Source organism: Misgurnus anguillicaudatus, chromosome 17 (genome assembly GCF_027580225.2).
Source record: "Misgurnus anguillicaudatus chromosome 17, ASM2758022v2, whole genome shotgun sequence".
Taxonomy (NCBI): Eukaryota; Metazoa; Chordata; class Actinopteri; order Cypriniformes; family Cobitidae; genus Misgurnus; species Misgurnus anguillicaudatus.
Window position 1 is genome coordinate 40219767 of NC_073353.2, and position 17115 is coordinate 40236881.

At 36.0% G+C, this 17115-nt stretch overlaps 1 protein-coding gene across 1 annotated transcript in view; it reads right to left on the reverse strand.

Annotated features, from left to right (window-relative positions):
* The window catches only part of LOC129452438 (voltage-gated inwardly rectifying potassium channel KCNH7), an 85085-nt gene that overhangs the window by 67059 nt on the left and 911 nt on the right, over positions 1-17115 (reverse strand). The window contains exon 3 of the mRNA XM_073854764.1: positions 16620-16845. Within this exon, the coding sequence (XP_073710865.1) occupies positions 16620-16845 (226 nt within the window). The remainder of the gene's footprint in view (positions 1-16619; positions 16846-17115) is intronic.

Consider the following 17115-nt stretch of genomic DNA (forward strand, 5'->3'; position numbering starts at 1 on the left):
CAGTAGTTCAATGAAGAGGTCTCTTTATATCCTGTATCACGCTGAAAGTCACCTGTAGTCTATAAAGCCTGTTGTGCCACCGCTGTCATACAAAATCTTAAAAATAAAGGTGCTTCACGATGCCATAAAAGAACCATTTTTGGGTAAATGGTTCGATAAAGAACCTTTAAAGCTCACATAACACACACTGTTTCTGCATTTCTGATGTTAATCTGGAGTACCTATAGAGTAGTATTACATCCTTTATATCTCCGAAGAGTCTTTAGTTTAATTAGATTTATAAAAGAAAGATTAGCTTTACCGATTCTTTCCAATAACGAACGAAAAAATGAAGAAGGAGGAGTTACGAGCTGCGGGAGAAGCGAGTACGAGTCATGCAACACTATACAACACTGTTTAACTTATGATTCACTACATGTTCGTGTCATTTATATAATATGCACGCGCCTATTTCCAACATAACTAGGGCCCTATAATTTCCGCGATCACGGAATCGCGGACGGAATTGCGGAATTGGCTAATTAACACGGAATCTGGTATTAACGCGGAATTTTACATATTTTGAATAAAATTATGTTTTTGTGTGGGAGACGAACGTATGTCTGGGGGAAATGCAGACCGGGGGAAGTAAATCTGGGCGACACGCCCCCTCCTGTCGTTTCAGACCCCCTCCAAAACACTGAAACCATGGCGAAGCAGCTCTCCACGACTCTGCTTTCGTCAGCGAAAAAATTAAGAAATTCGACGCTAAGCACTTAGTTCCGAGCAGGTCTCACATGACTTTTATGTCACCGGAGAACTGTTATTTTGGAAGTTTAGTCAACATTCTGTTCATGGTGAGCGCAAAGATACATGCACTCTCTCATCCACGTCTGTCTCACTGTACCTCTCTCACGTGCACGCGCTCACGCATCTGTCCGAAGTATGAACACAAATCCTCATGTATTTGTTAAGTTTTATGCATTTCAAGCGAGCTGAGGCAAACTAACTATCCCTCGCATTTAAAATATAATCATCTGCATCATGGCGCCGCTCTCTGTCTCTCTTTCGCTTGCACGTGCAAAGAGCACCTCATGCTGTCCTAAGTCAGATCACTATCCTGTGTTTGTTTGTAAAGTTATATGCATTTCAAGCGATTGTGTATAAAATATGGATCGCGTTCCGCTGGATTGATGTGTTTAAGGCACTTCTGAAGGCACCACTGCTTTGAAACCTTGTTGTAGCCTCCTGCAACAGCACTAAACAATGCATTGAATTTAGTTGTGTGTGTGTGTGTGTGTGTGTGTGTGTGTGTGTGTGTGTGCGTGTGTGCGCGCACGCGCGTGTGTATGTGCGTGTGTAAATGCATCTTTTATAGTCATTAAGTAATCGTGTTATCCAGTCTTTCCCCCAAATCATTTACATTTTAATCATTAACATTAAAGGCACACTCTTTTTATGACTAAAATACAAGTAAAGGGTAAAAAATATAATTGCCAAAAATTAAAACGGATAAAACGGAATTTGCAAAAATTCAAGCGCATCAAACACACGCAAAACTCCGCTGTTTCCATAAGGCTGGCTTTCTTCTCCTTACATTCAAAAACACAATTCATCTTTTGTGACATTGTTGAGTTTTGAAATTAAACAATGCTGTCGCGTGATGTGATGTTTGCAAGTACTAGCGTATCCCGCTAATTGACGGGTGGACGGGGTTTTCCGGGGAAAGTGCCCATAAAAAGAAGTAATACGTATAGAAACCCCTGAAACGTCAGCTGGACCCGTAATCGAAAAAAAAAAACTTTCTGCAACTTGTACGAACCCTGGCGAAGTGCATTCGGAATAGAAATACTCTATCACGCCCAACTGCTTTTTTGACACTTTGCCTACGTTTAGCATGAGGAAACAACTCTATAACTGTGTTAATAAGTCAGAATGCATGAAATACCATTGAACCACCTCTTTAATATCTGTTTCACAACAGGTTCTTTGTCATTAAAAAATTTTTTTTTTTAGATTATATAAAGATATGAATGAAATGACACATTAATTTTTAAAAGTCTAACATTAGTGTTTGTATCAAGCGTGCCGCACAAGCCCTGAAAAGTGAAGCCAAAATGTCTCGATCGCCCCCCAGTGACCGGTCCCAGTATAGGTCATAAAGCCCGCCTCCCCATGTTATTCAATGGGACTTGAGACCAACTAAAAAAATTAATTACACTTCAATTATCTTTTTTCCGAAGCTGGTTTCTGTCATTTACTGTAGCTTTTATCACGCTGATGTAAATTCACATGTTTGTTTTTAAAATAGGTTTGTGTTTAGTTAGTTATTTAATGATATAAAAACGGTGGTGTCACGTCATGATTGACAGCTGTGGTATCGTGTGATATGCGCATTCTACGAGAGCGAGGGCGGGGTTTTGACTTCGCGCCTTCCCTTCCTGCTCACTACTGCGCATGACTGGTCCCGAAATCGCTATTGCGCAGACTCAAGACCCAAGATGTCAGCGCCATATCGGGCAACTGGCGGCTTCACTTTTCACCAATTGGAGAGAGCGAACAGGCGTCGTCCATCTTTTTTACAGTCTATGGTTTGTATATGCACTGAGTTGTACATTAGCGACTGCTGTGTTTGATTTGCAGCAGATCCTCTGTGATTCACACTGAAGCACGAATCATTACAAATTCAGTGTGGTTGGTTGGATTACAGTAGTTAACCTGTGACACTCACATGTAGGCTACTGGTTGAATCACCTATAGTGTCATTGTATCAAGTAACCCTTCTTCAAATTACAAAAGCTTTTACGTGACCTCATCATGAAGGTGTAGTTATGGCTGAGGCTCTATACCGTACCGCACAGCAGACGTCTCTCACTTCATCTCTGTTTTTCCAGCCCACTACACACTTGTTGTTCCCTCAGGACTTTTAGCATCAAACACAACCGTCAGTCAGCGTGAGCTCACCTTTCATTCACAAACGAATAGTTACTGCCTGATCTCAGACCTGTACAGTATAGTGGTGCTTGCCATTGCTTAGCTTTAGGTTTTAAGCATGTGCTACTGGTTTGGGAAATTAACTTTTACTTTCCAAGTGAACGGATTTTTAAATGAAATCTTAATATTTATTAAAACACTAAAATTAGAAAAAAAAATTGTCTATAGATTTGGAATTAAAACGGGGAAATGTACACTACTGTTAATCGTCCGAGCCGGTTGGGATAAACTCAAATTGGCATATATCGCTGTTCTGGGACCTGTATGTTTCATTCATTTAAAAAATTCGCTGCTCTGAGACCTGTGTGTTACTGAGAAATGGAGCTGTGAAACTGAGATCTGAGTGGAGAACAGTATATTTTTGACTTTGCATCTGCTACTGTCATGACTCGTGATATGAACATACTGTACAGTATAGTTCCCCATTCAAGATGATGGAAATTTCATTAGATTCTTATTTCCATCATCAATAATTAAAACATTGTGGCACATTGAGACATCAATACACAAGTATGCATTTCACTAAGACCATCTAAATGACGACTTCTTGTCCTACACCCCTAATGTTCAAACTGAACTTTTGTCACACCTGCTCCATCTATGACAGGCGAATCAAAAATTATAAAAATCATAAATATTTCATGTGACTGTATATTGCATTATTTATGTATGCACAATACATATATATATATATATATATATATATATATTTGCATATTTGTGACAAACAGCACTGGTCAATGAGTCTCATTTCTGTCACGTCACAAAAATATTAAGACACCTTTTGGTTTGGTTTCTTTCTGGCTTGTATGATTTATAATGGCAAATAATGGCACAGCGCTGATGTAAAATCATCTTTCAGACTTTATTCAGTGGTGCATGTGACAGGCAAGTTTAAACATGATGATCTTTAATAGAAACCTACACTTCATTATCAGTCTGAGTGTCATAACAGGAGCGTGCATTGCTTTAAAACTTCCCATCGTTTCCATTACGTTAAGCACTACTTTATTGGTCTGTTTAATGAATGCATTACAAGGTGACAAAGCAATTTCCTAGAAGTGCAACATAATCTTTATTCCTCAAAGGAAAAACTCAGAAGATGCTAAATAAACATTTTTCCATGCGGGCACCCTATAATTTCTTAAAAAAGCCACTTTATTCTCCTCAAGACACGGGCGATTGAAGCGCCGCATCCCCGGGGAGAGATTTCGTTTTATTCACCGGGTGAGTTTAGGCTTTTGAAGGCATTAGGCTAAAAATAGATCCATAATGGTCATACCTTCAGGAAAGACTGTGTTAAGTCATTAGCGAGCGGAGGGATAGATTTCACTCTGAAACTCCCTCCGCTGAGAGGCTTTTTATTCGCTAGACAACCCATCAGAGTCTAATGACCGCAGGTGAAGGGTTGCAGCTTTCACATTCACTGCATTCAGTGTTTTAGGAGTAATGCAATTTAAAGGTGACGGCTCAATACAGCAGCTGAGATCCATTATGGTGGAGAAAGTGAACGAGAGTCTGAGCAATCAAATTCTGAATGAACACACGAGCGAATCTGATTACAACATGCGCTTGGGTAATCTCCAGCAGATAACTACTTTAACCCAGTTATGTTGAACATTACTCAGGAGAAAATGCTTTGTTTCTTAAACTTCTTATAGTAACTTAACCCTCCAAACAGAAAACTCTAACCTATCTCTGGACTCGCATACATAAACTACAGTCCCACAAAGTATATACTGTGTTAAAGAAATCTGACTTTATCCATGTTTAAATGCTATAATTGGTTCCCCAGTGCTTCTATCAACCTAGAAAATGTGAAAAAGATCAACCCAGGTACTTAGTTTTAAACCATTTTCTGCAAGCATGTGAAAAAATAGCTCATTGCAATTTGGTTCCCCTTGTGATATCAGAAGGGGATAATACCACCCCTTAATCTGCACTATCCAACCACGGCGCTGGCATTTAGTTCAGAGATCAACTCATTTGCATTTTAAAGGACACAACCAAAAACTGCACATTTTTGCTCACACCTACAAAGTGTCAATTTTAAAAAGTTATAATAAATGATCTATATGATATTTTGAGCTAAAACTTCACATATGTACTGTGGGGACACCAAAGATTTGTTTGACATTTTAAAAAGTCTTGTGAAATATCCCCTTTAATATATTAAAACATGCATACTTTTCAACAAATAACCATGCTTTCCCAAACTGGGGTTCGCTAGGGAATTTCTTGGGGTTCGTGAGTTGATGAAAAAAATATTACAATTATAATCACTTATAATCAAAAAACACTTACTAACAAAAGTATATATTTTCTTTGTTTAATCTGCATGTCATGTCACCATTACCCAACACTGCAAATATATCAGAAAAACACATGCAAAATATACAGATATGTTTTATGTAGAAGATAATTGATGAAGGTCCAATAATGAGGTTTTGATGTTAAACATGCAAATGTGCTCTTAAATTATTGAAACATTTACTTCAAATCTATGGGGGTACTTGGGTCAAGGGGGTTCGGCAAACTAAAAAGTTGAAAGCTTCTGCTGCAACCGATTTCAGATGGTAAAATAATTTTAAATAACTTGCTTTTGATTATTTTTTGTCATTGGCTTTGGAGACAGATTGAGTCTATAGTTCTACACAAAGCCTGCATCCTTATTTGCATACTATCAGTTCTAAATAGTAGTCGAAATTAGTTTCAGTATGTCCCATTTCAATACGCTTAAATGTCTATGCTTTTCCATAACAAAAACAGTACATACTTTTAGGGCATAGTATAAGGCGACTTGGGATGCAGGCTGTTTTGATTTTTCATGCTAAGCACCGAGAATCTGCTTTTGGAACGGGACAGTATGTGGTCGTGATACTCTGCATGCAAGCCAATTTTAAAGAGCATTTTGCATTTCATTTTTTAAAGAGGTCAATCATCATGCTTTGGAGGTGAATTGTGGGTGCCGAGATAGCATGGACTTGACTGAGGGCTTTAATAAAGTTAAAATTCCTAATATGAACTAATACATCTACTGCAATTATTCATCTTAGTTAATGTGAATTTCCACACTTATCAATGCATTCTTAATTCTTAATCTTATCTATAAAAAGTCATTTGAGTTTTACACGATCATATAGTAGAATCAATGCTTGAATGATTCTTCACTTATGTATGGTTGTAAAAGATATAAATAAAACTCAATGGCCAAGAAGACTGTAGCAATTTCTTTTTGCTCAGCGTATCTCTCTAATACATTGTGACAGTGTTGGGGTTGTTAAGTTAATGGTGGATGGGACAGAGAGGCAGTAACCCTTTGTTTGCCGTCTGGTGGCCATTTGGTTTGTTCTGGTCTTACTGGGGCTGCTGTGATCCCAAAACCATTGGCCTATTTTCATTTCTAATCAGCATTGCATCAAGTTGCCATACAGACTGATCTCCATCTCATGCCCACTATATGAGTAAACTGATTGGCTGTTAAATTCATACCACTAGTGATGATTTCCCCGCTGGGATCTTTGATTTGTCACGTTCTGAAATGGTTGAAAGGCGTTTGTCATATTCTAATATTCGGCTTCTCATCTGTGTGTTAGGGCATTTGACATAAAGTGAGCTCACTTTATGTCAAATGTTTAACATTTTTTAATTTATGTATATATTTGAAGAGTTTCATTGCAAAACGAGATAACCACCGTTTTTTTAATTGTTCAGAAATCACGTTTTTTGGTTGTGCATTCCAATTAACTTCAATGCAACTGCAGTTGGTTTGTTTTGATTTAAAATCTTCCTAACTTAAAAAATACAACTAAGTAGCACCATAAAACAAAATAATAACATGATAACATAATAATAAACATGTTTTGACAAAAATGTTAAAAAAATGGATTTATCTCGTTTTGCAACGAAACTCTTCATTTATGTCCTACGGTATAACCTCAACCAAAAGAGCCAGAACAATTGAATTTGTGTATTATTTTAAATTTTTATAACTCCAACGCTGCAAAAATGACTTTCTTCCCTAGTATTTTTGTCTTGGTTTTAGTACAAATATAAAAAATTCCTAAATCAAGATACATTTTCTTTGGTGGTCACTGGTGTCTTCTTTTTCAACACTGTAGGCCCAAATAAGTTGAGTTTACTTAAAAAAAAACGAAGCAAACTTGTTGCCCTAAAAAATGTAAGTAATGATTACTTAACAACTTTAAGTGAAGTTTACTTAAACACACACTGCAAAAAATGACTATCTTAGTATTTTTGTCTTGCTTTCGGTAGAAATATATAAAAAAATTTAAATTAAGATGTAAATTCCTGATGAGCAAATGACCTAAGAAAAATCTGCCAATGGAATAAGACATTTTTTTCTTGAATTTACTTAATACAAGAAAAATTTTGCAAAAGATGTCTTATTCCATTGGCAGATTTTTTTTTTTTTTTTTGCTTGTTTTAAGCACAAATTCACTTAAATTTAATGTTTTTTTGTCTAACAACTACATTTATTTTCTTAGGTGATTTCGCTCTTTTAAAAATGGATTTTGATTTAGAAATGTTTGGATATTTGTACTGAAAACAAGACAAAAGTACTAGCTACAAAATTATTATTTTTTTTTTTTTTTGCAGTGAAATAGATTAATAATTTACTTATGTACTTTTGGCAGCATAAAGAGCATTTATTTGATAATTATATCTCCATGTCACCCAAACTTTAACATTTTGTTGAGTTGTTTACATGTGCAAAGATAATAAAGTTAAATCTAAAAATCGAATCTAAAAAAATGTCACTTATGCACTTCTGGTTCTCACCCCTTGAAATGCATAAATGTAATTGAATGGAAAAGCTGCTGAATTGACGAAATTGAATGAAGTATCCAAATACAAAACAGACCCTTTTCAATTCTCCTGGTAAGTAATTCATAAATGTTTATTACAATTTTTTAGAGAAATAACCAATATAGTTGATAAATCCAGTATTTGTTTGTTTATCATTTCGGCCGATTCGAGTGGTGCCTTTAAAACAAAGATTTGTCATCTGTTAAATCATTGACCAGCTGGTCAGCAAGGGAGCTTGTTCACTATTGACCTAGCTCATGTTCTGTGAACTTCAGTGAAAGTACAATCTAGCTAGAGCAATGATCGAAAATTCCCAAGAAACATTTTCTGCTCTAAAAGCTTTTGTTTCTAAAAAAGGATTTTTCTAATCGAATCACTCTGCTCTCTGTTTCACCCTTCACTTCATGTGTGAGTCAGATTAGATCTCAATGCTGAAAGCTCGAGTGGAGGAGTGGTAGACGATGCTGGCAGGAGGAGAGGAACAGATGGTTTAGGTTGCCTCTGGATGGCTTTCAAAAAGGGTTCCCTTAGTTGAGCAGATCTGTTTCATTAGCAGTTCTATCCTGATGTACTGGACAGACATATGCCCGAATTCATCTGCTCTTCTTCAAGTGTCGCTCTGGGTTCTTTTCAGATGTGCCAAAAAACACTAAATTGAATGTGTTTGATGAACCCTAAACCACTTTCACTGAAAAGTAAACCTTAGCACTCATAGAGTTTGTAATAGGACCTCAGAGATAACATTGGTACTGAAGAGTATTTTAGTACCACAATACAGTATGAATTGTACATATTAGGACCTTTTTTAAGTTTACTGCCCCAGTGACAGCAAGGGACCATTTTTTATGACAGTGCACAGAAAGATATTTTTAGAAACATCTTTACCCATACGGCAAAAAATATATATTTTTAAATTATTTTTATTTTTTATATTTATATTTTGGAATATGTTTACAAAAATATATTTTTTGGCTCTTTTATGTATATTTTGAAATGTATTTTAAAATATATATATTTTTTTTAAAGCTTTAAAAAATACATGGTAACACTTTACTTGAAGGGGTGTTCAAATACTGCAAAAAATGATTTTTAAGAAAAAAAATCTTAATATTTTTGTCTTGTTTTCAGTAAAAAATTAAGAATTTTTAGATATTTTTACTGAAAACAAGACAAAAATACTAAGATTTTTTTTCTTGAAAATACATTTTTGCAGTGTAAGACTGACATGACACCTTCATGACATAACACGTGTTATAAACATGAAAAGAATTTATGCACATTTATGACAACTGTCATTAAGTGTCATTTATTCAATAATTTTTAATGCAAAGATGGCATTGTTTGAATTGTCTTTGTTATGACAACTTGACATAAGCCAATACATCATAACTTGTCATAAATCTGTCATAAACATGACATAGCAGAATAATGATCAAACTTAAGAAACTACTTAGCTTTATGGGTTAACATTACATTAAACTGTCATTAAGTGTTAATACTATGTCAAATAATTTTAAATACCTAAAAAAAATGCAACAGGCTATATAAAATTAAATTAAATTAAATTAAATTAAATTAAATTAAATTAAATTAAATTAAATTAAATTAAATTAAATTAAATTAAATTAAATTATTTAATGTAATTAACAGTTTTTCCAGCGATATTGGCCCTACAACGCTGCATGACTTAACCCATTATTGTCCAAATTCTCCAAATGCAATAAAATCTCATTTATAATTATTATTATTATTATTATTATTATTATTATTGGATAATTCTTTTTTTTAGCTGAAGAATATTCATGACACTGTTATAAAACTATTTGACAGAGTATTAACACTTATTGACATTTAATGACAAATTCAGTTTGTATCACTGTTAAAAAGTGGTCAGTTATGTTGTCTTTGTAATGTCGATTTGTAATGACAAGTTATGATGTATTTGGTTATTTTCAAGGTCCTAACAAAGACATCTCAAGCAATGTCATCTTTGCATTAAAACTGACATAATTGAATGAAAAATGTCATAAATGTGCATGAAAGCTCCTTCATGTTCATAACACATGTCATGTCAGTCATATGAACACCCCTTCAAGTAAAGTATTACCAAATATATTTAGCCCTCCATATATTTCAATCCAAGGAAATATATTCACGTTGCACTGGAAGAAAAAATTTATTTATGTTACGAACATGTTAACAATTTTAAAAAGGTTCAAATTTAATATATTTTTAACTTAAAAAACAAACATTATAAAATTTACTTATTTAGCATATATTTTAAATATATTTTGGCAAACAATACATATTGGATGTAAAATAAGAAATGTATTTGCTTGCCCTTGAAATGCATTTTGAAATATATGTTAATATATGAAGGTTAAAACTAAGAAAAATATTCAATTGAGTATTACTTTCTACAAAATGTATTTAGCATATATTTAAAATATGTTTTTGTCCAGAGAAATGTATTTTTTGCCGTATGGGTAGTGTTTCACAGAGGAATGCCCAGTTGAGTACTAAGTAATTTCCTTTTGGGTACTCATTTAGATTTTTGTAACAACATAAATATATTCAGACACTTCTGTGTTGTATTTATCATAACATAACAAGAACACAAATGAATCCAGCGACAGCTCGTCACGACACCTGATCTCAAATTAAACTTGATATGTTTTGAATTATAACATCATTAGCTGTATTCTGATTGGCCGCCGGCTCTCACTCTCTCTGCCAGACGCTCTTGCCTCTGACCCAGCCAAACACACGCTACTATTTCATAACAGATGCAAGAGTAACCAAAGAGGTGATGGCCCTTTAATAATGCATGCTGCCCTTTTGAGAAGCAACCATCCTGCACCTGCTGTTACACTGTACCTGCAGAGCCCTTAACCATCTGCATTTAGCTCTGGTGGAGAGAAAGACGAGGTTAAAGCCTTCAGGCCCGGCCCGTCACCGCAAATAAAACCCGGCACTCTCGATCACCACATGCCTTAGATCTTTCAGCGTTTCTGTACGGTGACCACACTGTCTCATGTTTGATCGGTCTTAACTTCTGTCCCTTGAAGGTACAGATCTGACAAACAATCATACTCGAGCAAACCCATGATACCAAACCTATTTGACATACAGTGTGTTTGTTACCTGCAAAAGTTAGGGTTAGGGTTAGCGAGAAGATAAAAAGTGTATTGCATACAGTTGCTCAGATTATTTAGCAAGTCAAAGACATGGCAAGTGTGCATCCGGGTTAAAGGGCACCTATTATGCAAAATCCACTTTTACAAGGTGTTTGAACTCTCGGAAATGATGGGCTCTATCATACACCCGGCGCAATACAGCGCAACGCAAGTGTCTTTTGCTAGTTTCAACCCGGCGCAATTATCATTTTCACGTTTAGCTCCACGTTGTTTAAATAGCAAATGCATTTGCACCCAATTTTGTGCCCATGGGCATTCGGGTCTAAAAACAAGGTGTGTTCAGGCGCATTGTTGGCGCGTTGCTATTTTGAGGCAACTAAAATAGACTACGCCATTGACCAACTAAAACCTACTCCAAAGTCTAAAGTCTATGGCACAATATTGTTTTTGTTATTTAAAGAGCGCATTAGTAATATGCGCCTATAAACGGGACGGCAACGCAGGTTTGCTTATCACATACATGAATGCGCAGCAGCACAAAAAAGCTTTTAAATATGAATGATTAAAGGATTAAAATGTAAAAAATTATTATTGCTTCTCTTGGACATAATTGAGGACCATTTATGAGACGTTAGAAGGCATAAAGAGCTGCTTCACCTGCAGCCTAAATAAATAAATGCTTTGCTTTAATTAAGTGCATCTATTTTTAAATGTTTTTTAAATGCTACCCTACGGATTTATTGTATATGATGACTCTGTACCTGTGGATATGGTGAGATGAGAAACATTTTAAGTAATGCTTTTTAAAAATCCCCTGGCGCTGTCCGAGTGCTGAAACGCTTTGGCTTTCCGCACGTTTGTAAATTCTTTATCTCTTGTATTGTATTGTATTTTTAGAGTACAAACCTTTTCTTACATATTTGCTAATTATTTTATGAGATTACAATGATTATGCAGGATATCAATACATTTACAGCAATTAAAAGCCTGCTATTTCAACACATTCTCACTCCCCAAGGCGTCAAAATCTGAAGCATGTTCAAACGCCTTCAGCGTCAGTATGAAGACGCGGAGGGTGCCCCTTTGCATCACTATATCGACGAAATGGGAACTCCATTGCTTTCATGCTAATCCCTCAGCGTTGGATATAGATGAAAGGGAATCCCGGAAGGTGATGCCGTCACGTTATGCGACGATCGGCAGGATCATGCTGCTTCTGGATGGTAACTACTAAATTTTATCCATTTTTTAAACCATTGTCGCTTGGGGTTGGGGTTAGACTTGGGGTTTGGATGTAAGTTTAAGTATTGGTTTATACTTTTTGTCTTCTGATTTTTAAGCCATTGTCACTTGGGGTTAGGGTTAGAGTTGGGTTTGGGTTAGGATGTAATTTTATGTAACAGAAAGTTGTTCTAACCCCAACCCCAAGCGACAATGGAAAAAATTACTTGACGGCATCACCTTCTGGGATTCCCTTTCATCTATATCCAACGCTGAGGGATTAGCATTAAAGCAACGGAGTTCCCATTTCGTCGATATAGTGACGTATAGGGGCACCCTTCGCATCTTCATACTGACGCTGAAGTCGTTCAGATTTTGACACCTTGGGGAGTGAGAATGGGTTGGCTATTTGTATTTGTACTATGACTGAAAGAAAAAGGCTTTGAAAGGTTTTAATCCAAAGAATATAAATTTTAATAAAAATGAAAACAACACATTTTTTTACATTATTCTTAAACTGGGGGATAGGACTCTCATTGGTTTATTGCATGTTACGCCCAAAACACACCCATTACTCATTAGGAGAATATAGACAACCCTTTTCGACAGTGCGCTCGGCGCACAAACCATTTTTCCCATCGTTAAATTAGCAAAAGTGGCATCGGACACGCCCATCCACCCGATCCTTGTTTTTTTAATCCCCATTAAACCAAAGTAGTCTCATTTGACATGCCGTTTTGATTCTCTTATCAATGTGAGGTCGCATTGATAAAGCCCCTCCCACTTACAGTCCTGCATGTCCACTAGATGCTATTGTTTCAGACTGTATTTGAACTGAAAGCGCTCACTGTCTGTATGAAAGGAAGCTGTAGCTCATTTGCATTTAAATCTATATTAGGGGTTCGAGCACCAGTTTTCCAGTTGTATATTCTGCTAACTGAAATCATTCTCTAAAGATCAAAACCTCGCCTCAAACAAGTATTTAAAAAACAGATCTGGAACGCATTTAGGAACAACGACGTCAAGCAAATGTAATGAACTAAACAAATAAACGCACAGCTCATCAGCTTTGTGTGTGCGCTGTAATCCATCATGAGCTGACAGTGAAGTGTTCGGGCACACTGGTGTAACTCGGCACACGTGCTGACATCTCCGTATGCTTTACAATGGCGTTCTGACATCAGAGCTCATTAACCATAAACCCCTTCATCCATAGCATCCTCGAAAACAAACTCTCTTCACCAGGGAGCTTGACAGTTTTGCAGGACGATCGTGATGACTGCCGCTGAATGAGTCTGGGCTCACGGATGCACATTGATTTGCCTTCACGGTGGCTTAAGGATTGCATATTGATTCAGCCTGAAGCTGTTTGTAACCTTGTTAAAATGGTGTTCGGGGGCTGCAGGTGTCTCATAGAGGTCTTTACGCGAGTCATCTCATGGTACTTTAAAAACGAGGGATTTTCATCAAAAGTTTTGATAGTTTGACAGCGTTGTAAGAGGCAAGGAGGATTGCTCTGCATAATTTACACGTGAAGACAGTGTGAAAATACGGATCAGGATGTGTGTGTGCGTGCGCCTTATCTATATTATTTGATTGTTGCAAAAGGCAATATAAGATCTCAGATCAGCTCATTATTTTAAAGGTGCAGGATCAGTCCTCTTCATTAAGGTGCTTTATCTATCTCAAATTTAATTACACCTTCTTTATAATTCATATCGTTAGAAGAATAGCCAGAAGTAGGCTGATAAAGGACGGCTGATGTCTCTCTGATACTCGTCTGATGTGATGTATTGTCGTCTGTGTGTACAGGGTGTTGAGTTTCACTCTCGGCTGCTGATAGCTCTCTTTAACCCAAGCTCTAATGATTCCTTAATGAGACCAAGTCTGCTCTCAGATCCAATTTTAATGCCAGTTTAAACGCTGGTTAATAATATCTATATACAGGGGAAATAGCTGTTTAAATGCCCTTCTTATTCACACCCAGTGCTATTCAGTAGCTTTATTCATCTATAACGGCAAAGACAATAATGATTGCACTTCTCCTATTACACAATAGCTTTATATATATTGTACCTATTCTCTATCTGAAGTTATTAGAATTGTTATAGACCTTCTTTATGAGCCGGTGACTTCGACTTTGTCTCTATGTAGTGTGGTTAACCCTTGCAGTACTACACACACTGAAAGCCCTTGTAATCAAAACGTCAAGCAATCAGGACTTTAATTTTGCCTTTTGAATTCAAAACTTAACTATAGTTGTTCATTTAACGTATTAACTTACAAAAACCATGAACTTAAAAATTCAAGTTCAATAAACTTAAATGTATAAGTTCAAAATGTTGTGAGGATACCCTTCAGCCCTTGCACCTGAAAATTTTAAATTATTTAATTTTGGTCAAAGAATATCAACTGACAGGACATATAAACAGTTGTTAATACAATTTCTTAGACTTTTACACTCTTTGTAGCATTATTGATGTTTTGTTGTAAATTATAGTTTTTTTGTGAAGTCACTGACCGTTCAGGTGATCAGTGTTTGTATGCATGCACCACATTTAACTCGCACATTGTATTTCTTTCCACTATAATGAAGATACACGTGAACAATGCAGTTTGTTGTGTGCTTCTGTGTAGAATTAAGTTCATTCATTCATTGACATAGAGTCAGTCCTGAATACCTTTCATTGCACCTTGTTATATAAAGTTAAAAGACAAATACAGTTTAGTCTTTATGAACACCAAGTGAACTTAATTGTTTAAGTGCACTGTACAAACTCCAAGTTTGGTGAACTTAAAAAATAAAAATGCCAATAATTTACTCACAACAATGTTTATGTCTTTCTTTGTTCAGTTGAGGAGAAATTAATATTTTTTAAGGAAAATATTTCTCCATATAATGAACTTTATTGGACCTCAACAGTTTACAGTTTCAATGCATCTTCAAAGAGCTCTAAATGATCCCAACCGATGCATAAGAGTCTTATCTAGCGAAAGTACTTTTATCTAGTACTTTTAAACCACAACTTCTCGTCTTGCACTAGCCGTATGACGTGCCAGCGCGACCTTACATATTACAAAATCATGTGAAAAGGTCACATGAGTTTAGCTTGTTAAGGTTTTCAGTGCAGATAAGATGTTTTATGACTTAAATCACATCAGAGAGACGCTTTATCATATCATGTATGATTGAAGTTTATACAGTGCTGTGATACATTTTATATCATTTTCATTTACTTTCATGCAATTTAAAAGAAATGTGACTGTTGAAATAAAAGAGCAAAAGTCTCTTAAGTAACCAATAATATGCTGTTTTTAAGTGACTTGACATTTGATTTTCTCCCCGACGTTGTTTTTCTTACAAAAAAGGCAGAGTTTCTGGTACATCTGGATGTTTGCTGGATCTATGAGTAAATTGATGATGATTTTGACAGATCGACCTTTGTTTAACATAGTTTTACAGTAAATTGAGAATGTATGATCATTGCCATATGGCATCTCAGTGCCATAATAGACTAATTGCTGTGTTGCCATATGGCGACTCTGTCGTGCAATGAAATCACACTAATGCATTTCCTCATTAAGGGTTTTCATTGATAGTGGCAACCGTTATATTATTGCGATTATTTAATTGTTTAACAATTTTAACACTATAAAGACATGTAGAGGAAACACAATGATGATTTGTGATTCGTGTGTGCAAAAGCACTGTTGGTAACACTATGTGGTTATATACAGGACCAAGTTCCAAATCTTTATATTGTTCTGACCGCTACTGTAATATAGTTTCAGTATGTCTATGGGATTTTTGATGATTTCCTCAATGCACTTATTGAAGCTATTTTATGTCTAAAAGTCTAATGGGAAAATTTTTCCATCATTAGAACATAATTTGTACTTTAGAGAGACACAGAGACCTCATGGCTCATCGAACACATTCAGACTTCCGGCTCATTGTCACTAACCCATCTCTCTGTTCAAACACTGCTAACATCGAGAGAGAAAGCAGACGACGATCTCAGCTCTGAACACAGACGCTACCGTGTGTGTTTTTTATTTAATCTTGTGTGTTTGAAGAGATCGGAGAGGCTGAGGGCTGAATTTGACTGAGTAGCTCTAGGCGGGTGTAAGGATGCCCACATTAAAGAGTGTGCTTGACTGCACACTTCAGTCGAGATCAGCTTTCCTCCATACTAAATGAGACGCTTACAAGAGAAGAGAAAGAGATCATCTAGTGACACACTACTCTCATTTCTTTCTCTTTCAAACTGCCTACCTAAACAGCATTTTTGGCATAATCCTGCAAGGGCTGTTCCTAAAGACAAACAGTGTAATTGAGGTGTCTATTTTCATTTTGACAAATTTTAAGTCAGCATTACTTGTATCCTTCATGAAAAAGACAGTCCAAGCTCAGTGAAAAAGTATGAATATGTAAGTACGGATGTACTGTTGACTCACCATCCTTGCGATGGTACATGATGGTCACCTTACGTTCCTCAGACCCCAAGAGTGCCTGGGCCACCTGGGCAATCGAATGTCTCGTTGTTTGTTCTCCATGTAGGAAGTCACATGTACAGGGCTTCTGCATGACGTCCGGCCGTGAGAATCCTGTCATCTCACAGAATGCATCATTACAGTAAATAATAGCACAGTTCTGGACCCGGGCATTGGCTATGAGAAACTTCTTATTCTGTAAACAAACAAACAAGAAGTGCAACACATATTAGTATTAAATGGATGTGGTGTTTGGTATAAACATTTTCTATTGTTTAATATATTTTTCATATTTGTTTTAATTATTTATTGTTGCCATAATGAAAAAATGTAATTTTTCAATATCTTTGTCATTTTATGATTTATATAATGGTTACAAACGGTATAAACCTAGATTTATATATGTAAGATAGATTTATATATGTCGATTTTATATAAAATGGTTAAAATCCTTTCACTG